The sequence below is a fragment of the Uloborus diversus genome, chromosome 9 (assembly GCF_026930045.1).
Source record: "Uloborus diversus isolate 005 chromosome 9, Udiv.v.3.1, whole genome shotgun sequence".
NCBI lineage: Eukaryota > Metazoa > Arthropoda > Arachnida > Araneae > Uloboridae > Uloborus > Uloborus diversus.
The window spans coordinates 11,791,633-11,819,325 of record NC_072739.1 but is presented as its reverse complement, the minus strand read 5'-3'; the positions used below and the strand labels follow the sequence as shown (position 1 = coordinate 11,819,325).

The 27,693-nt window shown below is 30.7% G+C and overlaps 1 protein-coding gene across 1 annotated transcript in view; it reads right to left on the bottom strand.

The window, feature by feature from the left end:
- Nucleotides 1–6,575: 6,575 nt before the first annotated feature.
- The window catches only part of LOC129229793 (zinc finger protein ubi-d4-like), a 33,946-nt gene continuing 12,828 nt past the window's right edge, over nt 6,576–27,693 (bottom strand). The window contains exons 5-9 of the mRNA XM_054864169.1: nt 25,193–25,435; nt 13,248–13,382; nt 12,132–12,244; nt 11,966–12,047; nt 6,576–7,039 (exon numbers count right to left, since the gene is read on the bottom strand). Of these exons, the coding sequence (XP_054720144.1) occupies nt 6,993–7,039; nt 11,966–12,047; nt 12,132–12,244; nt 13,248–13,382; nt 25,193–25,435 (620 nt within the window). The 3' untranslated portion in view covers nt 6,576–6,992. The remainder of the gene's footprint in view (nt 7,040–11,965; nt 12,048–12,131; nt 12,245–13,247; nt 13,383–25,192; nt 25,436–27,693) is intronic.

The window sequence follows — 27,693 nt, the reverse complement described above, 5'->3', positions numbered from 1 at the left end:
TCGTCGACTTCCATCTTGTGAATGACCAAACATGGCGGCGATGGTTTACACGCGTGCAGCTGAAATGCTCGATCAAAAACTGATGTTCTCCAATCATCGCTCTCCTCAGTGTTTATCCTGATACTAATGCTTCCAAAGCATCAAATTGTCTTCTCTTTTGTTGAGTTTGTACATAATTCCTGCCTTCAAGAGAAGGAAATTTCATCTGAAAACGAAAAGTCGAAAAATCGGAGTTTTTTGGAATAAATCGGATTTTCGGAGCACGCAATAAAAATCGGAGAAACTCCGGGAAAAACGGAGCACTTGGCAGCTCTGATGTATTGAACAAACTGACTTTTGCTACTGAGAATGTGATGGAAGTTAAAAGCAATAATCATGATACTTGACAAAATAGCCAAGCACCATTTAAGCATGATTTAATTCACTTATGAAATGTCTTAGTCATCTAATATTTTCACAATCAACTTTTATGACTTCTATAACAAATTTGTAAATCACAATAATATTTTCACAATCAACTTTTATGACTTCTATAACAAATTTGTAAATCACATCTTTATGAAAAAAAATGTATCAAATTACTACATTAAAATTGCTCTTATACCTTCACCCCTGTGACGAAGTTAAGTTGTCGATCGAAGTATTTTAAATTACTGTCATAAAGGATGATTATGTAGTCTTGATCTAAAAAAGAAGGAGTTAAAACCAAAATGAAGGAGTTTGAAGGGCCCTTCAAAATTTTTTCCTAAATGAAGGAGTATTGGATGAGTTTTGAAGGAGCGTACGAACCCTGTTCTTAAACCTAACTTTTTAAAACATATTTTAGAGGCCGTTTATTTATAATTCAGTGTTGCTTTTTCCAACAGTCTTTAAGTTTGGGATCTGTACTTGACAAAAATTCTTTTGCCAGTACTACTGCTAAGTTTTTTTGAACTGTTAAAAATTTAACGAAAACTCATTCAAATCAAAAAGATCTTTTGAAAAAAAAAAGTTTGACTCCATCCTTTTACTCAAAGCTTATTGGGGGGGGGGGGGGGGGAAGGGGGCGACACACTAAACTGACCGACACACATTTTCCCAATTTCAAAAGCCAACTTACCAATTTTTAATATTTTAAAAGTTATTTTTCCAAAAAAAAAAAAATCTTTAGAAATTAGTTGATTTTATTTTTGACTCTTTTTTGGTTTTTAACAATACTTCAAAGAAGGATAAGGCTTTCTTCATGCTTTTTTTCTTTCTTTTATTTTAATGCAAAAGTGGGCTAAAAAAAGGAGGGGGGGGGGAGGGAAGGCGGCAAATGTATGCAACATGTTTGCTATTTAGATCTTTAATATAGTATAGATTTTTTTCGAACTGCAACATTTTTGCCCCCACCCCCCCTTCTCCGACAAATCTCAAAAATTTTACTTTATTCCAAAAGCTTTCTTTTGAAAATGTAACAAGATTTCATCCTAAAAAGTTTTGTAATGAATAACTTTATTTGACATTAAATGGCAATGCAGTTTGCTAATGATTCTGAAACATGCTGACACATATAGTGGAAAGAACATAAAGGTGTTGCAAACAAATTAAAGAATTCCCATCAGATCTAATATAATTCTTATTTAGCAAATGAAAATATGTATCTTAAAATAAAACCACAAAATGACAAACGATATTATTTGTTACCCAAGTGGAGCATATTTTTATTGAATGTAAGTTTTACATCTTGATTGGTCAACTTAATTGAACAATTAGAATTTATAATTTATTAGAGGAAGTTCACCAATGTCGGGCCCCATCCTCTGTAGCAACTCCCTTCGATCACAACTTTTTTTTGCATACTTTGTGGTGTATTTCAAGTGTCATTTGTGAATTTTGTTTTAATGTTTGTTCTTGTGTTCTGAAATTTTTTACGCGTGACTCACTTAACTTCCAAATATGTAAGACTTATTATGCATTTACTAGCATGTCGTAGACAAAAGAAATGAACTGATTGTGAGTTTTGAAAACACTTCATAACCAACACACCCAAGATCCAAATTATGTTTTTCTTTGGTCGGACCCTGTATGTATTCTTAAGCACTCCAACCGATCCACCCCCTATATAATTAAGTAATGGAATTGAGTATGTTTCATTTTAAGAGTTTAGTATTTTCTACTTGTATTATTTTCAAAGTCACAGTGAAAGAAGTACGTGGAGATCACTTAAAGGGTGGTCCATGCAAGGGAACCCTTTATGCAAGCAGCTAAGAAAAAAAAAACATTTTCTAGTTCTTTAATGTATGGTGGGAATCCTGCTGTTTGCCTTCCTCGCTACTCACATGACTTGTTATTTGTCCAACTTGTTCAAGTAAAATTTAGCTCATCCCAATCGTGCACTTGAGGGGGGGGGGGGCGACACTGACACACACACAAAAAGAAAGAAATAAAAGGAAGAATGAAAAGGGGGGGGGGTATCCCAATAAGAGAAAACAAAGATTAAAATGTACTCTTTTGGTAATTACTGTTGTGGCGCTTAAAATAAAGTTAATTGTTTTCTAGTAAGCAGTTTTAATTTTCCCTCCCTCCTTTTTTCTTCTTTGCCCCAATTCTTAGACTTTTTTTTTCGTTTTTTGGGGGGCAGGAGGGGCCCGGCAACATAACTGACAAGGGGTCCGTCCGCCTTGGCTCTCTGCTGCCCTGCCTGTTACCTGATGTTTTCATGGAAGGTGTCTCTCCTTCCAAAGAGTATCCTCAACATCTTTCTTCCTTCTCCCCACATTCCCCTTATGCCATCAGTTTATCTCAGTACAGGCAAAGTGTTGTTAAATTTGTATTTATGTAATCATGTAGAGAACTGTACATTTAGCATTTTTAATAGGTTTAAATCAACATATTATCTGTCTTCTGGAATGGATTAATCCAATTTACACAATAGTTTGAATGAAAAAAATATTCGCCAAACGAACTGCCTTCTGGAATGAATTGTCTATGAATACAGCGGTTCCACAGCAAACTTAAATTGACGAATATATCCCAGAATTTTTTTTTAAATGTCCACATTTTTCATGAAAGTTTTTCAAAAAGTAGAGGGGTCCTAGTCAGGAGCTTTTTATTTTTTTACAAACATTGATTCCCCTACTTTTTATGAAATTCAAAACTGTTATAAATCTTTTTACATGAAGCTTGCGCCTGTGGAGTTCTTGAGCAACTACATAAATAATGTTTTATCGTTGTACAAGCCATTTTAATTTTCATATTAATGTAATTGCAGGAAGAAAATAAATTGGGGGTTCGACTTTGGTGCACTTCTTCTACCAATTATAACGTATTGCATTTAGACTAAATATAACTTAAGAATTATAAAATTGGATAAACATGAAAAATGCACAGATTAAAATTTTCAAACAGCTCTGAAGTAATTGTCTGAAAAATTTACAAATCAAATTAATTTTCTGGTAACAGCTTAAAACACATAATTTGAGTTTTGTAAAAGACATGAGTTAAGCCATCAAAAACTGCAGACCCACTTTGACTGATATTAGAAAATGTGAGGTTACTTAAGCAAAATATTGAGCAATTTTGATAGAAATAACAGATTCACTCACTCTTAATCTACAACATTATTATTATTTTTTTCATTTAATACATCTTCTGCTAGAAAATTACGTCACACATAACTATTTTATTTCACATTCACATTATTTGAATACAATGTTCTTGGTGACAATACATGTATAAAATCACATCTGTATAAAAAGAGAATGAGGTAGATAATGCTAGAATTCAAATTTTGATTCCAGCTGAGGAACCTGAAAACTATTTTCTGTGCAGTTACAGACTTTTTATGATCACAAATACTTTTTATTATTAAAAATGTTGACCTGAAGATTAAAAGGGTAAATACCAGAAAGATCTGAGCTAGTTAATGTATAAACTGTTTGCATTTATAGTTAACATATTTTTAAAGTAAACTTTGAGGATTATAAATAGGTTACAAAAATACCGCCGAACGAGTGTTTTTCGCTTCCTCTTTACAGCCTTATTTTCATTCTTATTTCTCGCAGCAATGAAAAAAATAACTAAATAAAAGTAAAACTTCATTTCATATATTTCTTTTTAGGTATACAGTCAAACCCCGTAAACACAAACTCTCTTTTCACGAAATAAATACCACTCCTCGTCAGATAAAGCTATAAATTAGTGTTAAATCAATCGCTTAACACAAAGAGGATTTAGACAAATTCCTGCATAAGACGAAAAGAACTTTAAGGTCTTGGGGGGAAAAAAAGGGAAATGCCCATTTTTTACATGAAATCCTTTTGAAAGTTGTAAGACCTGCACTTGAACGCAAGCGACAGGAATGGCCCCGAGAAAATTTCTTTCCTTGTTGTAGGAAAATCGTGAAAAATCTCGTTGCTTCAAGAAAGTACCAACTTTAGCTATAGACTATGTTTACAGTAAAAAAGCTTGGATGAACTGTAAAGTCTTTACCAAGCGGCTGATAAAACTAAATTTAAAATTTCATCGTGATTTTTTTTTGTCTAATTACGGACAACTGTTCTGCTTATGTAGAGGTTTAAGGTCTAAAAGCGATAAATAGTGTTTTTTTACTCACCAACACTGCAGCAAAAGTAGAGTCTTGTGATAAAGGAAAAATCAAATGTTCGAAAATGCACTGTCGTAGAGAAATGCCCCAAATAGCCATTGCCTGTTTTAACTAACTTGTGTTTCTTACTTAAACTATAAATATAAAAGCTTGTGTGTAAATTTTTGTACAAATGTAATTAGGTTCCTATACTTTCTAAACCACAAAAACAAAACAAACTTGTCTGCTTACACAAAATCCGGTAAACGTGGAAATCGGTTAATGAAAAATTCGGTTAACATGAAACATTTTAGCGTCCTTGTGAAGTTTGTGTCAAGTAGGTTTGACTGTATTTCAAGTTGATGGATTAATGTTACATTAAATAAATATATAAAAACAATAAAATACTGTATTTTTGATGCATTCCTCAGAATAAGAATTCTCCAAGCATTTGTAACTTAAAGCTAAAATGAAATTGATTTTACAAAATTTTGTTTCACCTTTATATAATCTGTGAAATTGCCACTACTCTACGAAGGCAAAATTGCTGAAGCAATCAATTACGTTCTGGAAGAAATGATATCTACATGCTGACATACTTACAATAATTTCAATGACAGAAATTAAGCATGAAACTACCTTTCTACATAAAACATGCTGCGTGTGAATGTGGGACAAAAATAATTACAAAGTCCAGTTGATGAAGTCATTTTTTTACCCTTTTCCATCTACTGTGAGTTTTTTGACTATTGGTAACTTTTCATACACATTCTTTCCTTTCTGTTTTCGCATACTGATTATGTATTTTAACAACTTTAAGGTGGAAAAAAAACTAAATTCCACTTTATTTTTGGAATTTGTAGTAAAAATGAAAGTTGAGTGGAACAATTAAAATCTGATAAAACTTTTGCATTCGAAAAAATAATAGTTTCTCTATTTTTAATTTACCATAAGTCTTTTACCTCAAAACTATTGAAGGTATATTGCTTCATTTTCCTGAATCTATGATTTGGTCAGTTGAATATTAAGTTTCTATTCTTTAAGTTTATTATTATTTTCTCAGATGTTTCACAATGATTAAGAATTATATCATAGATTTCCCTGAAATCTCTTTCACAGAGTGTCTGAATGAAGAGATTATTTTTTTCACTATTAGAGTAAATAAAGGTCTTGATTCACCCACAGTGAAGTGAATCCAACTAAGTGAAGCAAGATTATGGCTATAGTGAGTACACCTACTAATAATATTTTGCTGATGAAACTCCCTGTTGCCGTTTTATTCAAACTTGGTACACAAGAAAAATTAAATCAAGGCTTGACTACTTTCCACAGATAAATACAGGGTTTGAAAATATCATAATATTTTCGAAAATATCCGATATTTTGATGTTTATTGATACTTTGATATACATCCGATATTTTCAATCAACACAAATTCAAGTCTTCAAAATAATAAATATATCCTCAAATCACTCCTTATTTTCTTATATTATTATTACAACATGTAGACTTAAAATTAAGGTTTCTTTCATTAGTTATATCTAATATTTCATTTTAAATTTTTATCAATTTTTAAAGGAGTTAATTTAGCATTAGCTGTTTTACTCATTTTTCTTCTTTACACAGTTGTACGATTCAGAAATAAAAAATATGCATTAGTTGGTGCACAGTCATAAGACTTCTCTTTTTTCCTGACCAATGTTTAATACTTAATCAGGCACTTTTAATATGAATTACAATTGTTACATTAATTATGTATTAATACACCATTAAAATATAGCAAATAACTTTTTGGTTACTTAAAAAAATAAATGAACAATATTACTATGATTAATATAGTGTTTATATTGAAAGTACCGTGGTTGAAAAATAAATATCGAAAATATCATGATATTTTCAAGATAAATATTGGATAAATATCGTGATACATATCGACTGATATATATCGGCAACCACTGGAAATATTTCAACAAATTGATAAAAAGTAACTGCACAAAGTGTATCAATTTTGCTCGTTTTCTTAACATATGCATAGAAACAATTAAAGGCGAAAAGTGTCTTATAAAAAAGATTGAGATACCACTTCAAGGGATGACTTCTTCAAATTTAATATCAAATAATATTTAAATTCTGCAAGACAACTTATCAATGCATAACAGCGCATGATTTTTGAATGCACTATTATATAAAGATAGGTTATAACAGTAAGTGAGACAACTTTAATTGTGAAACTAAAAAAATCGTTTCACTATTCAAAATGAATCAATAAAATCACGGCTGATAATAAAGCATATCTTTCAAACAATAAAACCAGGTCCAAACTTATAGATGAAAAATGATCAAAGAATAATAACGACAAATAATAACACTGAATCAATCTTCTCTTCAAAGCTGTAGCTTTTCAGAAAATGGAGAAACTCTTTAAATTTCAAAGAAATTCGACTTATTTTCGGCCATATTCTTCAATGCATAAATGGCAACTCCACGATCCTGAAATAACAATTGAAATGAAAGTTAAAATATATGAATCTTTTTAACAAAAACATATTATCCTTCATCAAAAAGATTATTCAAAAAACATACATATTATTTGTACAACAAAAAATTTTCTTTTTCTGTTTTTTCTTCATTTTTGCAACACATAAACATGACACTTCAGATAAAGTAGCTGATTTCAGTTTAATAGCAATGTAAAAATATGCAGTAGTTATTCCAGATTTGGTGGTATTGGCATAATATTCAGTTTGGTCTAGCGATATCCAAGTTCCCTCTAAACTATAATTAACCAGTAAACAAGCTAAAACATTTCAATAGCACATAAAATGCATCAAAGCGAGTGAAGGGACGAATAATCTTTGAAATAAAAGAACACTAGGCATACAACCAATCTCTTTCAAAATAAATGAATATTCAGAGAAACATTGATTCTTCAATAAATTTAAAGAAGCAATCACTAATGCCTTCTTGCCAACAGAAAACAAGAATTAATTTAATTTCACACCAATTTTTAAAAAGTTTGTAACATATTTTAATTTATTTACACAGAGGACCTTGGAGTATATGTGATAAGTGAACAGGTTGTTAATGCTTCTTCATTTATTGTTGTTCTGTGATGGATTACTATAAAACTACATAGTCAAAAAGCATGGCGTTTATAGCCTGGTACAATTACACTACACAAGAAATGTCTTCAGTTAATTATGATACAATAGCTATTTCATACCTGCCAACCTCGAAGAAAAAAAATCCGGAAGATATTTTTTTATTCCAAAGATTTTAACCAAAATAAAATCAAACATCACATCTACCCTCTTTACATTTAACAATATGAAATTTAATAGTAAGTTACACCCTAAGCCCGGGTTAAGGCAGAAATACTTAAAATACACTGCCAGCTCAGTTATTCCACCTAAGGACTGCAGTTTTGTGCTTTTTAGCACTCATCAGCCCGGAATAGGAATTACCTGAGCTGGAGGCAATAAACCTCTTAAGAGAGCCTAACAAACTAGTAGCTAATGTAGAATTAGCTCATCAGATGAGTGACTGCAGCAATGGTGCGGTTCAACTCAAAGATTGATGGCAAAGCATGGTATTTTGTAGTAAGTACACCTTACTACAAAACTTACTACAGAGGAGCCCAAATGGCAGTCATCAGTTTAAAGCATCATTAAAAGGTTTCCCTCTACTATGTACATTCAAAAAAAAAAAAAAAAAAAAAAAAAAAACCCTCTCCTATTTCATTCAAACACACTAACTTGCAATATTTAGAGCAGTAAACGTAAGCTTTGTTTTCTTTATTTGAGTATACCGAGTGGCCCAGCGGGTAATGTTTGAAACAAAGTCCAATAGATGGCGCTAGGTGCACGTGAGTGAAGCCAAACTTGGTGCGCATGCTCCGTTGAGTGGGCAATTGTAAATGTGATGTTCCTTCAGTGTGTGGTGGGCTTTAGCGTGTGATTTTCGTTAGTAAAAATGAACAAATATTTGACGGAAGTTCGCGTATTTATTGTGCTACCAATGGCCAGATGTGATGAAAATGTGTTCCTTTTCTTTATGGTAATGACTTGGTCCAAGGTCATTGGTTTATGCAGGCTAGAGCAAGACCACATCGTACTGCGGATGTTTTTGAGACAGGGTTCGCGTTTACGCGCTATAGCGGGTTTTTTACGCAAATTCGCGGGAAACGGACGCAACTTCCGCGAAAAATCGGGTCCCAGGGACCCAGAAAACCCAAAAGATAAGAACCAGAAAAAAAATGGGAGAAAATGCTAAAGATCTATTTAGTAAATGCTTTTAAGCTTCAAAATGACTAGGAGAATCAACAGAAAGGGACTAAAATGACCCTATCTGTTTATCAGCTATTCAAACACACCCCAATTGTGGACCAGTCAATGGAATTTTAGTGATAAGACTGGAGCTTACAGTGACCTCCTGGGCAGAGCTCAGGGAGCAAGTTCACAAATAGCCCATTGCACTGTATTCTAAGAATAAGCTTTCCCTCAACTTTTATCTTGAGGAAATTCCTAAAAACAGAAATGAAGACTAAAAATGAGAGAGGTTTTCAATGCAATCTTCAGGATTAATACAAGACAATTGTACAGTAAAAATATTGCAATTTGGCATTCATGTAACCCGAATTACTTTTGAAAATCATCATTTTGCATCCCCAATAAAAAGACAGGAGAAAAAAATGGCGAACATTTTCCAGATCGCGCTAAACACAAAGAGTTCGGAACTTTACATTTTTCTTGTTAAATTGCTTATGAATACTTGAATTTTATACAAAAACACTTTAACCTTGTTCTTTTTCTAGTAATTCATCTCTTTCTGATGGGTTATTTTTATTTGGACTTGCAAAAGTCGGGTATTAATCGATCGCGCCATTTTTGTGCGCCATTTTCAAAATGGCGCGATTTTAAAAATAGAACAAAAATCAAAACAGATATTTTGAACAAGTCAAAATAAAGTCAAATATACTGATTTAAGATTGCAAATGAGCAATTTTCACACTCATATGAGAAAATGTTTCGTTTTTGCGATCGCGATTTTTGCGTTGTGTAAATTCGCTTGCGATTTATTATTATTATGTAATTGCCAATGATAATTGGGAAGGGGGGTGGGTCTGTTTGTTTTTTTCACTAAGAAAAATTTTCAGGAAAACAAAAGTTAAGGGAGTGCTTTTTGCTTGATCAATCAGAGGCACTTGTTTTATATTTTATGGTAAAACCCATTTTTAAAGTAAATTTTGAGTTAATCTCATTGTAACTGACCAAATAGTTTCTCACATAACTGAGTCTTGCAAGTGTATTATTTGAAAATAATTTTACAATGATAAAATCACAAAAAAATTAGGGCAAAAATAACCAATTTATTTTATTTCATGCCTCCCCCCCCAAGTATAAATATTTTTACATTATTCATTTACACACTAAGATTTTCTGTTTAAAATTTAAGGGACTCATTTTTTCCACCAAAGGACCCAAATCTATTTCATTAACGGGTCCCTGGGACCCATGTTATGGATAGTTGAGCGCGAACACTGTGAGATGCTCAATGAGCATTTTTGTGATCGAATCATTGGGTTAGATTACCCATCGCACTTCCAAGGTGGTATTAAATGGCCCCCATATTCATCAGATTTGAACCCCTGCGATTACTACCTATGGGGTTATTTGAAGAAGGAAGTGTAGCAGACAAGTTCTACAAACCTTGCAGAACTGAAAGCCGCCATTACAACTGCCATCTAGACGATCGACAGTGAGGCCTACTCACGAGTAATGGTTGGATTCCAGAACCGCCTAACTGTTGTCCTTGTTAAAGATGGTAGTCACTTCGAACCTCTATATCATTAATAGCCCAATATGTCCTTTCAATATACATCATTAAATTCTTCTCATGTCTCTTGTTTGTTTTTATTTTTTCATTTGTTTCAACCATTACCTGCTGGGCTACCCGGTATGTGTCTGCATATTTTTTAAAAAGATAACAGGTAACATATAAATATGTTTTAAATTTTAAAAAGTTTCACCTCAAATAAATTTTTAAACAAAACAATAATACATAAAATAACAAAACATAAATAAAAATTTTAAAATGTTTTTAGAGGTAAACAAAGTTTCTATGAGCTTGGTCCACAATGAAAATTATGAAATAAAATAAGAACATAGTTTCTCGATCACAACACTCAAAAATTGCAGTTAATCTTAATATCATTATATTTACGTTAATTCTAAAGCATCTAATAAATTTTAAATTAAAAGTGAGACAGCAGAAATAAGTGGTATACAATATTTTGCGAACAGCTTTTCCTACACTTCTAATATTTGTTCTTCTGTCAATTTTTTATTTAAATTTTATTAGCTGCTTTAGTAACCAAAAATATAAAGATATTAAGATTGACAGAAATTTTTGTGTTGTTCAGAAATCATACACTTATTTTATTTCATACATTTTAGTACAAACCAAGCTTACAGAAATAATCTTCAGCTCAAAATACAACTTAATTTTTTAAAAATTAGATATAAGAATAAACACTATGCATGACAAACAGGGTTTGAAAACATGATATTTTCGAGATGTCAGATATTTTTATATATGACCGATGCTTTCAATCAGCACAAACTAAAGTCTTCAAAATAATAAATGCATCCTCAAATCACTCTTTATTTTCTTGCATTATTGTTACAATATGTAGACTTAAAATTAAGGTTTCTCTCATTATTTATATCTAATATTTCATTTTACATTTTTGTCAGTTTTAATGAAGTTTATTTGGCATTAGCTGTTTTACTCATTTTTCTTCTGTTAGATACTTTTACAGTCATATGATTCAGAAATAAAAAATATGCATTAGTTGGTGCAGTCATAAGACATTCCCTTTTCTTCTGACCAATGTTTAATATTTTACTAGGCACATTTATTAAGATTTAAAATTTTAATAATAAATATATAAATTAAAAATGAAATATTATATTACTTTGCTGTATTAGTGGTGTATTAATGAATTATAAAAATATAGTGCATAATGTTTTGGTTATTTTTAATAATAAATGAACAATATTACTATGAGTAATATAATATTTATATTGAAAATATCCTAGTTGAAAAAATAAATATTGAAAATATCATGATACAGTAAAACCTGTCTACAACGATACTGTTGGGACCTAAAAAAACCCGTAATAGACAGGTTATCGTTATATACAGTTTGATTATTCATGCTAATATTATGCTGGGGCCAAAAATATAAAAAAAATTGTTATAGATAGGTTATCGTTATAGACAGTATCGTTATACACAGGTTTCACTGCATTTTCAAAATAAATATCGGATATATATTGCGATATATATCATGATACATATCAACGAACCCTGATGACAAACAATCACAAATGACAATAACACTGAATACTGTACCTTCAGGTGGTTCGGACAAAGGAGGGGTTAAACAATACATGTGGTAACCACGATCACAATCATCGCAAAACAACAATTGATCCTGAAAGAAACAAAAAACAATTCCCATAGAAGAAAAACCGTTGCTTGAAGGTATCGAAACCACCAAATTAGAAACAATACTTACATCATTATCAGATGTCCCACAAATACCACAGGATTTGCACTCAATGCATTGCCACCGATATTTTTTAACAGAAGCTGTCATATTGGGTGTGAACTGCAAGCATGTGGGATGAGCTGTGTGGGGAAAACCAAAAATTCAAAATGTAATGAATTTTATTATTAGCATTATTGTTACTGACCTTACAATATTCTTAACTCTATCATCAACCAGATGTTTAAACGACACGTTTTTTGCACTGTTTCTATGAATGTTCACCAGCTAATATCAGCAGATTTGTTAGTGACAATTTTGCATGACAAAACTTGACATTTACATTTTTAAATGCTGCAGTAAATACATTTTTTTAAAAAAAACTTTGTCATAATTTTAGCTTCACGCTTTCAGAAAAAAGCAAAAGCTAGCTTTTACATTTTAAAGCATTTGCCAATGGCACTTTAATTTATTGGATCATCACCAAAACAAATATTGACAAGACAAAAAATCCTTAACATTTAGTACTTTAAAATAAATCTTAATTCCTTAAATAGGAAAATAAATTAAAAAAAAAAAAAGACATAGACAGAAAAGAAATTTAATTTGAGGAACAAAAATAAATCATTATGAATTAGGTTTCAAAGAAGCAAATAGAGTATTCATTTTTATGCACTATTTTTTTCATTCATACAAGGGTCTGGTTATAGGAAATTTAGGGCTGTTAACAGACCCCTTACAAAAATTCAATCAATCAAAAGGGACATTTCAAAGAATTCCAATCAACCAACCAAAACAAACATTTAGAGAATTCTGTGCATTTTTTTAATATAGAAAAACAAGAGTTTTATTTACAAATAATAAAGGAATTACAGCAAAACAAGACTTTAAACAAAGTAAGTAAGAAAAGCTTTTTTTATTTTATTTGACTATAACTTTATTCAAAGTTATAATAAATATCTTAACTTGTAACTTGATCCTTCAGTTCAGAAAAAAAAAAAAAAACATTAAGGCAAAACAACATTACGCACAAATTTTGATGAAACATAAAAACCAAGGGCATTTAAAGATTTAAAATCATTTTCTTAAAAATAAATCATTCACTTGAAAATTCTTGATTTAAAAGTAATTTGCATGATCACTAACCTGAACGTCCACAATCTGAACAAGAAACTAACTCTTCAGGCATCCTTGTCTTTTTATTTTCGATGCTATCCCCAAGACAAAAGTCACAATATGTGCTTGGCAATGTACCCCCTTTCTCTGAAGTGGGTCTTGGAGCTGGCATAGAGGAAAAACAAAAGACAATGATTTGAACCAATTCTCCAATTTTTAAGTGAAAAAAAACTAAATTGATTTTTAGACAAATAATATTGAAAGTTAACTAATAAAATAATGCATGAAGGATATTATTTGTTAAGCAGTTTGAAGTGCAGATTTTTTTCAAATCTTTAAAATCAAGCTTTTAAAATTTTAAATGGCATGCTACACACGTAAATGTTTAGTAGTACAAAATAAAGTAGCTTTCAAAAAGCATTTTCTTAAAATGTCAAATCAAACCTTATACCTAGCTGTTACATAAATTCAAATTAAAAACAAAAAAGTCAGGCCTGTCAGTTAGTGGGGTCTGGAGGGGGCAATTGGCTCTCAGCTTTAAGAAATTAATGTATTTTTATATATGTGGGCAAAGTTTTAGTTTTTTGATCACATACATTTAGTATTATATACTTTGGCTCATCCTGGAGCCTTTTGAAATGATATCCCTGATAATAATATTTAACTTCTATTCAGCTATAAATAAATAAAGGAGAAAAAGTAATCCAAAATAAACATGTAACACCATAAATTTCTGCATGATGTAGACATCAGAGGCCATAAAAATTAAACAATGTCTGCTATAATTTATGTTACGAGAGAAAGCCATTTGAAAATACTATAAAATGGAAAAACTGGATTTTTTACTTAAAAAATGGGGAGGAGAGGAAAAAAAATACTTTGAAGTAACTATGGGGGAAAAAAAAAACAAATATGATCTCATATGATAGAAATATCAGGCTATTTTACTATTTGAATTTTTCATTTCAATTGAGAACAATCAGCTACTTTATATTGCACTACCTCAAAAGGTTTCAAGCACTTTCAGCTAAGCAGAAAGCTAATCACCACATATCACTAGTGAAGCTTCAGCGATAAAATTCACATGATACTATAGTTTCAGCAAAAGGCAATTTAATTCATGTTTACAAGCTTAAAAAGCATTTTGCCAGCATGCAAAGAACTGCTACATGCTGGAAAAGGATAGTGACCCACTTCAAAAGCAAACAGCTCAGGGTATTAGCAAGAATCACTAAGAACAAAATAATCTAACTACAGAGACACTTTTCTTAAACATTTGGGTCACCAGCAACTTACTGAGTGCAATGTGATGTATTATAATTCTCTCATAATTTGCACAAACATAGTTAAAAAAAACTTGCGTTGTGAACATGCACAACCCACCTGTAGATGAGAAAGAGCTAAGGCTCCTAAAAATGCAAGCTTAAATGTAAAAAGAAAAAAAAAAGTTCATGAAAGTAACTAGAAATTACCTATTTTCTTTTGTATACAATTGATTATATCAAATATGGGAAGTTCCGAAAAAATTTGTTCCAAATACCGTACTACCCCACATTAACCGGCATGCTGGAAAAAAGCAAGGTTGACCAGCATGCCGGGAAATTCAAATTTTCCGGCATGCCTGATAATTTAAGGTTTATTTTGCAACAAAACAAAAGTAAATTTCCCCATTCAGTTCCAATCAGGAAGCAAACCACTGTAAGGAAAAAAATAAATAAATGCCAAAAGTAACCTTCATTCAAAAAAAAAAAAAAAAAAAAAGTGCATTGCATTAATATGTGCTTATTATTTATGGTAGGTCATTATTAACGAATTTAGTTATATGCCAATAAATTAATGAATTCAGAAGCAATCACTGTTACTGCAATAATTTTTTTCATATTTTTTTTAAAATAAATTATTTTAGGTTCCTTTTAGGGAGGTAAGTCTAATTTTTATTTATTGAATAGCTATAGTAAATTCTTTATCACTGGTTTAGGGGCGGTAACTTACTGCTTAAATGTTTGCGTAGTTTTAATTTAACTTTTATATAATTATTTGACATAAAACAACATTTTTCTTGTTAAAATAACAAATGACAGTTAGTAAATTTTTTTACAATATAAAACTGTTTATTAATACAAAAAGATATATATAAAACTTATATTCATTTTAAGCTGAACATATATTTTTTATAGTATTAATTCCCCCCCCCCCCTAATCTCGATTTTTCCAGCATGCCGGAAAGGCCCAGGCAAGTGTTGCTGGAAATCTAGTGACCCCCGAATTTTGTGGCATGCCAGATAATGCGGGATGATATGGTATAAAACCAAACACAAAGAAAATAAGATACACATAAATAGCAAATTTCATAACACTGATCAGAATATACAGTAACCTCTCTTGTTACATCATGTCTTGCTAGAATACTTGTTTAAATATATTATGCTTCCCTTGTCTCATGAAAAATTAAAGATTAAAAAAAACCATGCTTTCAATTTAGGACCACTAAAGAAGCAAAAATGTGTATTGTATTTCACACTAAGCGCTTTCTTTATTACTATTCAATTAAAAAACAGAAATATTTTTCACTCCATTCAACTGAATTCATCTCAGTGAATGATGCAACTCTTTAGATTTTTAGCACATCAAAAAGGAGTAGAAATATTTCTGTCTTTAATTATTAGACTAAAATTAGCTATAAAATGTTTGTAAAGATAAAAATAAAATTAATTATCTCAGGATATTAAGTAATATTAAAGTTACTAAGAAAGTCATTCTAACAAAAAAAATAAAATAATCTTTTTGTAGGTGCATACATTTTCTTGCACATTGGACAAACCATTATTTTTGATGACATTGCGTACATTATGTTTTTGAATCTGTTTTTAAATGAAGAGGCACTTTTGCTTTTCCCTCATTTGTCCTTTCCTATGTCATGAAATTGATAACTTTTAAAGGAATAACATTACAGAGTTCCCACTCTTCCAGTAGATTAAAAAATAAAGCCTTTTTTAAGGCACATTTTTAGCTATATAGGACCACTTCACGTCAGTGTCGCAACAAGAAACTTTTTAAGGTGGAAAGAGTTTCGCTTATAAATACGTACATAGAAACATATAGGTATACAGTTGTACCTTGCAATAAGGTCACTCTTCGAAACTTCGTGAGAGTGATCTGTGTCCTTATAACCATATCATATGCTTTTTTAACAATGAGCATGTGCATACATAGCAAAATTCCTTGCTCCAAATTATCAGTTTATTAGGTTGAAGCTTTTTGGCAAATACCTTTGCAGTTTATTACAGGTCAAAGGGTTTGTCAAATCTTTAAAAAAAAAAAAAAAAAAAAAAAAAGCACCATTTATCAACTTTAAGGGCTTTTGATGACTAAATATGGCTTTTAGAGGAGCCCTTACAAACAATACTTGAAAATAAGGCCTAGGGGCTTTTGAGGGTCTGTGGGAACTCTGCTTTAGGTTGGGAGAAATGATAGACAGGCTCTCATTGCTCATAACTTAAAATGATGTTAACTTTCCTAACTATCACTAGTTATTTCCACCTCAAAAACTTGGACACAAAGCTAAAAGAATGGCAAAGGTTTCTCCAGACTCCTGCAACTACGGCAAACAGCTTAGGGATATACTACAGGACTTTTGTACTCGCAGATTCAACGGGCATTTACCCTGATTTTACTGTGCAGGTTTTAAGGCAAGGGACCAAAAATCTTTTAACAGTTTTGGGTACATGTTGCTCTTTTATTTTCTTCATGGCTGCATATTTTGTTTAAAAATAGCAGCTAATCGACTTCACATATTTATGAACACTTATACCATGGATGTTTTTTTCCCCTGGTTATTGTTTCATAATGTAATGAGTTAGTAATAGTAAGGCTAATGTAATGTTTTATCAGATTAAAAAAAAAAAAAAATGAAATGCAACTAAATTTAAATATAACATTTTAACAAACATTAAAACTACTTTGAATGAGATAATGTTCTTAACAATTTGAATTTATTAAGTACTATGATACCAGATTACAACTTTCATTCATTGTATAAAATATATAAATGTTTGTTAATCTATTCCTGAGTCAGGGTGGCGACAGGAACTGTGAAAAAAAGTTCCCTGACTTCTCCCTGATTTCCCTGATTAAGTTCACCAAATTTCCCTGATTTACGCTACCAATGATAGTGATTTTCTTTCTTTGCTCTACTTGATATCCATTGTATGTTTGTATAAAATGCAGTATTTTAAACGTTTTAAGTTGTGTAAAGTTTTTGAACTAATGATATATTTTTAAAAGATGCTACTTTTTTAATAAAATGGTTAAAAAAAAAACATATAAAGTCATTTTGGGGGGGGGGGGAACCTACAAAATAGTATATTAAATTTTTCTACAATGGAAAGACTGTAGGAAATTTAAAAAAAAAAAAAAAAAAAATACTTTACTGCCAGAAACCACTTAGCATAAGAATTTTAAGAAAGTATTAAAATCACTCTTAAAAGCATATGCGTATTTATGATAGAACTAAAAAGTAATTGAAATTATTTTGAACTAAATTTTCAAACAGTATAATAATTGTTGCAAGAATAAGAAGTAATAGTGAAAGAATAGAAGTAATGTAGTTATTCTTACATAACTAATTGACATATTTATGCAAAAAAGATGAAATCATTTGACATCCATTCATAGGGAGCTTTTCTCTAATCAAGAACATAGATTTTAATGAATGAATACAGTATTTTAACAATAAAAAAATAAAGATATTTACTTAAGTACACAAGTTAACTCTATTTCAAATGATTTCAGTATGTAACGGAAAAAAATCTTAGATTGCTTTTGTAACAAACAACTTTGATATGCAAGAAAAAAAAAGAAATATAAAAGCAATTAGTTAATTTCAAAATATATAAAAGAAGAATACAACTTGGTTATAAAATAAAAGAATCACTTACTTCTGAAGAAAAGAAAATCTTTATAATCTGCGGTGACAACAAATAGTATAACGGCAAAAAACAAAGTTTTTTTTTATTGAAAGTTCAATTTTAGCAATTAAATTAAAAACACGAAGAAGTAATAACTTTTAAGCTTTTATAGTATTAATTCAAAAACCTAAGATTTCTTCTTGAAATTGTGATTACAGTATGCTAATTACTTCAAGACAACGGAATAAAGGCAAAAGAGCTAAGGCATTAATGAAGGCTTCCTCTTTGCCTGTATGGTTGTTTATTTTACGTAGCATTGAAAGCGTAAGAGATTTCAAACTAGGTAAAATAAACAACATAACAAACACAGAAGCAATCTTAGGAAGTTCATCCTGTGGGGAATAAGTAAGATTCAATACTTTGACGTTGAGGAAAAAAGATACACAAACATGCGGCAGTGTATAATCGTACCTCATTAATTTTCCTTTTTTTTTTGAACAGATAATTGGCGGAAAACACGTAGAGAATTAAAGTACATAATTTTGTGAAGCAAAAAAAAAAAAAATTTTTTTCTTCATAAAATCAATTTTCCCTGATTTTTTGTTATTTTTTCAAAACTCCCTGATATTTCCTTGACTTTTCCCTGATTAATAAAGTTCCCTGACTTTTCCCTGATCTGTTGCCACCCTGTGAGTATTTTATTTGCTTATTATTTGGTTTGGAATAAGATTTTAGCTAAAGTATTTGACTGAAAATATACTTGTTTTTTCTGCCGAATAAGTAGTATACCGAATACCAACTGAATATTTCGTGCATCCTTAATCCAAATAGAAATGATAACGGATCACTCCCAGGTATCTCATTTATTTATCTCTTTAAGTTAACAGCAGAGGGAAGAGTATATTTCATTGAACCTTCAAACTTCTAAAATACAAAAATGATTCAAATATTTGTAGCAAAGCATTAGTTATGCCCAAAGGAGCAATAGTATATCACATACAAAACCAATAATATGTTTTAGAATTTTCTCAATTTCATATTTGAGGATGGAATTAATATAATAAAATATATCATTTTATAGCCATATTTTCATGCATTTATTAATGCACATCTAGTAAGGTACGATAAACACTTGCTGTGTTACTTATTTGGATATAGCTGTTTTTTTCGATCTTCTCAAAAACAAAGATGATAAAATGTGGCTTGAGTTTTGAAACCACTAAAGTAGAAAAAATATATTTCTAAGAAAAATTATTTTTGTTTCTGTTTTTGATTATTGACAAAACTGTCTTGATTCATATGAATTTGATGGAATATGAGTTACATCACCTGAATTCTTATTTCATAAGAAAAAATACAAACATTTAAAATTTCTTTTTAACATTCAAAAAAAAAAAAAAAAAAAATGTCCCCAACGAGTAAAAATTGAATATTATTATTATTATTTTTGAAATGCTGCTCCAGCATTACAATCAACTAAAATTTACTTTAGATACCAATCACTTAAATGTCAGATGATTCTCTATTTTTTATGATCTCTGTTCAGATAAACAGAACTCTTTTGTTCTCTCCAGACAAGCAAAGTTTAACAGAGGGGCTACAGAATGTACTGCATACTTTTTAGGTTTCAATTCAGCAATTCTTTTTTTACAATACAAACGTTATGTTGCACCATTTTATTGAATGAAAAAAATATTCAAAAATAAATATCTAAGAAGAAATAATCCATTAATACAAACAAATCAGAACATGATAATGAAAATATAGTCACCTCAAAGCAACACTAACACATCTAATCCCAGGAATAACACTAAGATATCTTACTGTTGCTCTGAGGCGATATGTACACATTAGTATTAAAACTGAATTATTAATAAATTATAAGTAATGATCTGTTACACTAACCCAGATTTTAAAGGTTTAATAGATCACTTACTTAAAATTACTTACTCCAAATGAAGAGTTTACTTCCAAAACGAATTATATCCAGTTTTATATTTTTTTGGCAAAACGAAAAAAGTGTTTTATGCACAAACACTAACTGTTAGAATTTCGAATTTCTCACAACGTTTTGGTAGAATAACAAGTGACTATTGGCACCAAGGAATTTTTTTTGAATTTTACCAGACCTAAGCTGCCAATTTTATTTTGAATATATTCCCTTTTGGCATAAAACAGTAAATATCATCCATTTTGCAAAAAAAAAAAAAAAACATTTTTTTCAGAAATAAACTTGATTAAGATTGAAACAAAATATTCAACATTTTTTAACATATATTATATATATATATATATATATATTAAGGTGGTCCTTATTTTTGAAGTTGCAGATATTTTACGCGACGCCCCCTCAATTTGTTCCATTATACAAATGAATGATCCTTGCAAAATTTTAAGTCAATCTATGAATATTAACACGTGCCCCAAGGGCCCCCTTCTTTGAGTTTCGAAGAAAAAATTGCGGATTTTCTCATTTTTATGTAAAAATATTCTAACGTTTTATATTTAAAGTAATTTTGAACCTTAATAGGTGCTGATACTTCCATAACGACCATTCTCTCACTTTCATTCTGTAAAATTTAACATTTTACTGAATGTACATGTACACCAATGGCCTTGGGTCAGGCATACCGTTCTTCTGCGCTTGTTCCAACCAAGCGGCAGGAGAACGTTTCTTCTCACCAAGATAGACACAAGGGATTCTATAGGAAATTAATGAATGGCCTAGGCCATTAATGAATGATCTTTGACAACAACAAATTGCCTCCTCCAGGCTTTGGGAGTGTTGATTTACAAACTTTCCTGCATATGTAATAGGTGTGGCAAATAGGGCCGCTAGGCTTCAATGTTATAACTATAAGTAATGGCAATTATATTTTAATTCACTGTTCTTTAGTTATAAACATACCTAAATGCTTATGCGATTTTTAATTTTTAAAATATAAATTTCGAAAAATTCAAATCAAAAATAATTTTCGATTACTCCTAACATAAAAATATACTGTATTTTCGATAGCTAAAATATAAAATTTAAACAAATATCCAGATCAGAACAGTGTAGAAATATATACTTTAAATTAATTTTCTTCTATTCCAGTACATAGTCCTTTATTATCATCAAATTCTTGCGATTCACAAGATTTAGAAACCGAAATGACTATTTATCCTGTAACCTGTTGAACTTTTGTTTTCTACAGCTGGTCTAACAATGCAAAAAAGCTTGAAAACTATCGATATCTGCTCGCCTTTCATCACTGTTAGACAAATGCCATATTACGGATAAACATGTTGTTCATTTATTTACAGCCTATGTAGATGCAGTAAATTTAAATCAAATGACCTAGTGATCAATCGTACATTCCTTAAAAGAGCAAGAGAAAATCTTTGAGAGATAAAATCAGATTTCATGAATTTAAATTTAGATTTTGTAGTTATTCACTGATATACAAAGCTACATCCAGAAGTAACTGGACAAAGAACACCGACAGGATTACAGTTCTACATAGCTTCAGGTCCTAATATTGAACAGCTACTCGGAATTCCTTAGATATTTCTTAAGCTGTATATGATATCTTAGATGATAGCTCTTTATTGCTAACTGTTGCAGCTGTAGTGTTTGATGCAATTGTTTAAAAATTTTTATATTTAGGAAACAATTTAAATTGACCTTACATGAAAAGAAAGCCCTTCAATGCTGTTTTACAATTAAATGCTGTATGAAGATATGGTTTTTCACAGCAACCAAATTGAGGCTTCTTTGAACAATATAATATGTCTGAAAAACTAGCAGCGTACAAAATGACGACAAACATGCAACAGAAGCAGTGATTGGAAAATTCATAAATCATTTATGGTATTTAGGGGATAAACTAGTAACTTTGTCCGTATTGGATGAAGGAATTAACTTTGAAGATAGGTAAAGACTAGACCAAAAAATGTATGTGATAAGGAAAACATGTCTCATGACTGTTAAACAAATTTCAGATAACAGATGATTTGGATGATAAATGATTTGGAATACTTTCTTAGTAAAGATCTTCCTCTTTATAGAATCACTTACGAGTCAATAAAACTGTTTGATAAGTTACAAATACTAAAAGATTTTTTCCTATTTGATCCTGATTCACGGCAACATGAAGGAAGCTATTTAAAGAGAAGAGAGATCCTTAAAATACTGAAAATTGTGAATGATACAACTAAAAAAGGAGCACAATATTAATCAAAGAATTTCACAACTAATTTACCAAATATGAGTCACAAAAACAATTTATTTTACAGACCGTCCAAGAATATTGGAAAAAAAATACACACTATCGAGATACATTGAGAAAAGCGTACGGCTAAGGAAAAATTCTAAAGCATTATTTCATTCTTATGCAACTTAAAATATTTAGATGATATAAAGTAATTAAAAAGATTAATTTTAGTGCTACCTCACTGTAAAAATATTTTGTAAACCTAGGAGAAACGATGTATTGGGTCTGAAGTAAAAACTCAGAGATTTGTGGGAAAATTATCAAAAGTGTTAAAGTTCAACGGCCTAGGGGCACGTGTTATTATTGACCGATCGAGTTCAAATTTTGCACACGTTACTTTTTATTATAGTGTCACAAAACTAGGGGGCGTCACTTGTTGAATTCCGAAAAAAAAAATTTCCCATATAAATAAGGACCACCCTAATATATATATATATATGTATACATATATATATATATATATATATATTTTTTTGCTCTACTTGATTCCTTCCTACTCTTACTTTATTTTTTCACTAAACATTTAAAAAAAAAAGAACTTTGATCCAATTAAGTATGAACAATAAAACCACCCAAACCAATTCAAATGACAATGTTGTATAGGTATTAATAGATATTAATTTTTATCACAACTAATCACAATTTAATCATTAATTAATCACAATTTAAGGTCACACTTGTCAAACATAACAGACTTGCACAAGGCTCAAGGTGCTGCGATCTCTTAATATGGACGGGTATTGCGTTTGATTGGAAATACTCAGCCAGTTCTTCGCTCCGCTATTTTATTTGTGAACTGCTTTTGAACTAGAAGTAGCAAATTCAAATTTGGATATGTGCCCTTTTGATATGAAAGTGAATAAGCGGGTATCAGCAAATAAGGGATAAGTTCCACTTAGCTGTAAAAAACCTGGTGAGAAATAAGGGGATGGATATAGTACAACGTTTAGGTGGAAAAACCAATGCTTACGTATTTTTTTAACAGTAGATATAAACCACTTTGAGAAGAAAGAAATTCATGGTTCAATAGGGCTTATATTAGAGATTCTGAAAACGAGAAAAGAAAAAAAAAACCAAAAGTGGATATATTCCATTTTGAAAGGGCAGGGTACAAATTAGTAGTTTTACGCAGCCCATAATTAATAAAATCAATTTTATCGACATATCATAGGTTAAAAATTTTAACAAGAAAAGACAAATTCTATTCATAACTATATGAATTTTTCAAAATTAATGTAACACAAAATGTTTGCAATCCCAATAAAACAAATAGTTTAAAGAGTCATTCATTCAGCTGTTTATTCAATAGGACAGTTAGGCCAATTAATAAAAGTTGTGAGACAAGATACACTCCTTCTGCTACTTTCTAGCACATAGGCTGGCATTTGCAATAAAGAGGACTTCACGTAGTCTCAAAAGATCCTATTCATGATTTTTAAATTATATGTTTTATTGATGTTGCATATTTTTCATTATTATATTTTAGCACACAGTATTTTGATTTTATTTCATGTAATCAAATTACAGTTAAAAACTAAACTACATAAAGCAGTTCATTCCAGAAAAAATCTTGTATTAGTGGATTGGAAAAAAAGTATATGTATGGATTACATATTTGACATGAAAATACACACATAAAACCACAGTCCTTATGGCAGTGGCAGATTTACAGGTTCGGGGGCCTGTTGCAATGCGTTTTGGGGACCCCCTTGTCTACCATAGAACTAAGCAAAACATTTATCACATGCATTTTTTAATCCCTTATTAGTCCAGTCAAATTAGGTCAACAAAAGACTGCAGCCCAACATTTAAGGGAAAAAAAAAAGTGCACCTATACCAAATCTGCCAACCTCTAAGAAAAAAATTCAGAAGATTTTTAAAAATTTATTCAAGACTATTTTTAACGCAAAATAAAATTAAACAGGACATTTTTCAAACATTAGCTTAACCTCTTTACATTTAACAACACAAAACTAGTTATGAATTTCATTTCATTTGAACTTACTTTTGTTTATATATATAGTAAAAATTACTCGTATAGCTTTCTTTAAATGTTTGGAAATAACGTTTACTCATCTTTAAAAAAAAACAAAGCAAAAGCAACGAGAACTGAGCGAACAAGAAAAATGATAAACAGGGCTGAAATCAATCCCCTAGTTGCCCGCCACAACGCTCGCTTCGATTGGATACGGATAAAGTCATGTTCTGTATCACTGATTGGCGTCATAATCTTGCTTAACATCTTCTCATGAGATTCTCCTACGGAAAGCACTCCTTGGCTACTCGGCCTCTAACATGATGTCGCATTCTACAAAAGTATCGTTAGCGCCAAAATTGGAAAAGTACAGCTTTTTCTCTCAAAACATGAAAAATCCGGAAGCTTTTGCTGGAAGGGGATAATGTACCAAAACGTCTTAAGAGTTTGAGCAACTGGTTTGGGAGTTAAGGGGGGTCAAAGAAAGGGCTCAAAATACAGATTATTAGGCAATATATTCCCTGAATGAGGAGTAGATAGTGCGATTCAAGAACCTCTATCTTTTCTCAATAAAATACTGTAAGTGTATTAAATTTGATAGTTAAAACTTACCAAGAAGTGGACATACATAGATAGAAAGATAGGTACATATCTCAGTTTTTAACTATGTAAGATTATTCTACTTAATACACCTTAACCTGAATTTGAGATAATTGACAAATTATAACAATAAGAGAGTTTGGACTGGAACCCTGAAGGATTAGAAATTATAAAATATACACTGTTTACTTTTCTACAAAAACACACTCTAAGAATTAGGAAAGATCACAAACATACTCAAGGGGCCATCTTCGCTTGAAGGACCAGGCCAAGAAGGGAGTGTTGGTTGCAAAACCTGAGGAGGGGGTGCAGCACAAGGTGGTGGTGGTGGGGCTGGTGGCGCAGGTGGTGGTGGTTGCGCCACTGGTTTTGGTGGTGTGTAGTTTGTTTCTTCCTCAGTGTTATCTGTGGAATCGTTATTGTGACCGTGGCTGTAATGATAGGACAAACCAGGCCTAGTCTTGTAACGAGCCCCACAAACTGTATAAAGAAATGTTTTTTTTGGAGCATTAGTTGGATGACTTTCTAAGGCAAAGTAGTAAATATTTTTAAGAAAAAGAATCAAAGATTTCTTGAGTGCTATTCAAGAATGAAAGTTTGAAATAAAAAAATATGAATATGCAAATAGACAAGATAAAAATAAGTAAGTTAATACATTACTGAATGTGTTCATTTGACGAAAATATAGCTAAAATTAATTATAGTAACATAGAATTAATAATAATATAGCAAGAACCATAATTAATATAATTTAAAAAATCAAATATTTGGAAACACTTGTAAAATCAGTATTTTACAATTAACAAATATTTACTCCACAGAGAAAAAATGAAAGTAAGTTTAAAAAAATTAATAAAATAAAAATTTATTTTGTACAATATATGTACATTTATACTGAATGAGTAATATAGTTTTTTGAGCACTATTCAGATTACAATGCAAAGAATAACTTTTCCCATTTATTTTTGTTCCTGCAGACCTTTTTTCCCCCCACTGTTTGAGTTTTCTAAAATGTTCTGTAACTTTTAAATCTTTCAGAACTTAAAACTGCACCCGTGTCTCTCTCTATATATATAGAACTAGCAGTACCCGCACAGCGATGTCCATGCTAAAAATTTAATGGAAGTCCGTTGAATAAAAAGAATTGACGCCCCCTCCGCCTCTGATGTGAAATGATCGTTTTTCTTTGTATAAAATGCGTACACACCTTTTCAAAAAAAAAAAACACTATTTAAGTTTCTTTGGAGTTTAAAACTTTTCGTCAAATCATTAAATTAGATTTACAGTTGCTTTAAAACTCTATTTAGCGAGTGAAGCGGTTTTTACTGCAACTTAAAATATTTCGCCAAATAAACAAAAAAAGACATCGAATTAATCTTTCAAATATAAAAATAACTCTGCAGCTCTATTGTTTATCGCCAAACTTGCCCACGCTATCATAATCCATCCGTCTAACGAAAAAAAAAACATCCTGTGGGACATTCAAAAATCGTCAGAAAAAAAGAAGAAAATGTCGTACATTTCACTCGGATAAAAACAAATCAAAAGTTTCTTTTCTTTCAAAAGAAATCGCCGAAACAATGAATGACATTAACAGTTGCCTTAAAACAATAATCCTAGACTGAACCTGCTCAGCGCCTAACGTGCCAAGCGACCACGCTACCGAAACACAGCCCTTTTGCGAGTGAAGCGGATGTTTTTTCTTTGGCAATAATAAATGTTTCGCCAAACAAACAAAAAGGTATAAAATCACATTAACAGTAGCTTTCAAATCTTTATATATTAGGAGCTGCATTGTCCAGTTTTGCCTGGTTTACCTTAAGAACAAAAATTGTGTCAAGTGACATAAGTTTAACAATTAATTAAAAGAATAACTTAATAACTTAAAGAATAATTTAAATAAAAGAAAAAAAAACACCATGAAAAATTACCCTTCAAAACAATGACGACAGATATTCAAATACTTTTAAGAAATTAAAATGCGGAAGATGGATTTTAAAAGCGTAACCATGGAAACATGAAATAAAATAAGTTTAAGAAATCAGATGCAAATTAAGAAAATATACAATGGATTCAAAAAGCGTAACCATGGAAAGCGAAAATAAAATGGTTGACAACCTGAGTCAAAATGACATATTTTGAAATTGATTTAAAAACACTTGTAACTTTTTTTCCTTTGAAGATAGAAGCTAATTTTTTCGATCATAGGTCGAGAGAGATCTGGAGTAAAAAATCTCGCTTTTTCCAATGCTGTCAAAAAGAAAACTGTGGGACAATTCCTACATTTTTATTGATAGATTTAATAAAGAAAGTAGTGCCTAAATTTCAGTTAAGCCTAAAAAAGTTCGAGCTAAAAACGCAAATTACTCCTGCCGTAATTAAGTTAAGAGTATTGAAATAAATTGTTTAGAATGCAGAAAATTTTACCTCTTTTAACGATATATAATATTAATATGTGCAAGTAATTTTTCACCCCTTTAATAGCCAATAATAGGCAATTTACTTGAAATTCGGGCCTAAATTTGAATAAAAAAAGAATTATTTATCGGATTTTTACGAATTATAGCCTATGTTACTCAGTAAGAAAGCACCTTTCATACAGTGAAAGAATTTTTCAAATAGGTGCAGTGGTTCCAGAGATTACCTCGAACATGTAAACACACAAAAATCCGCCCTCTCTCTTTATAATATTAGTAAAGATGGGGATTCTCAAGAACATTAAAATTTACATAATTGTC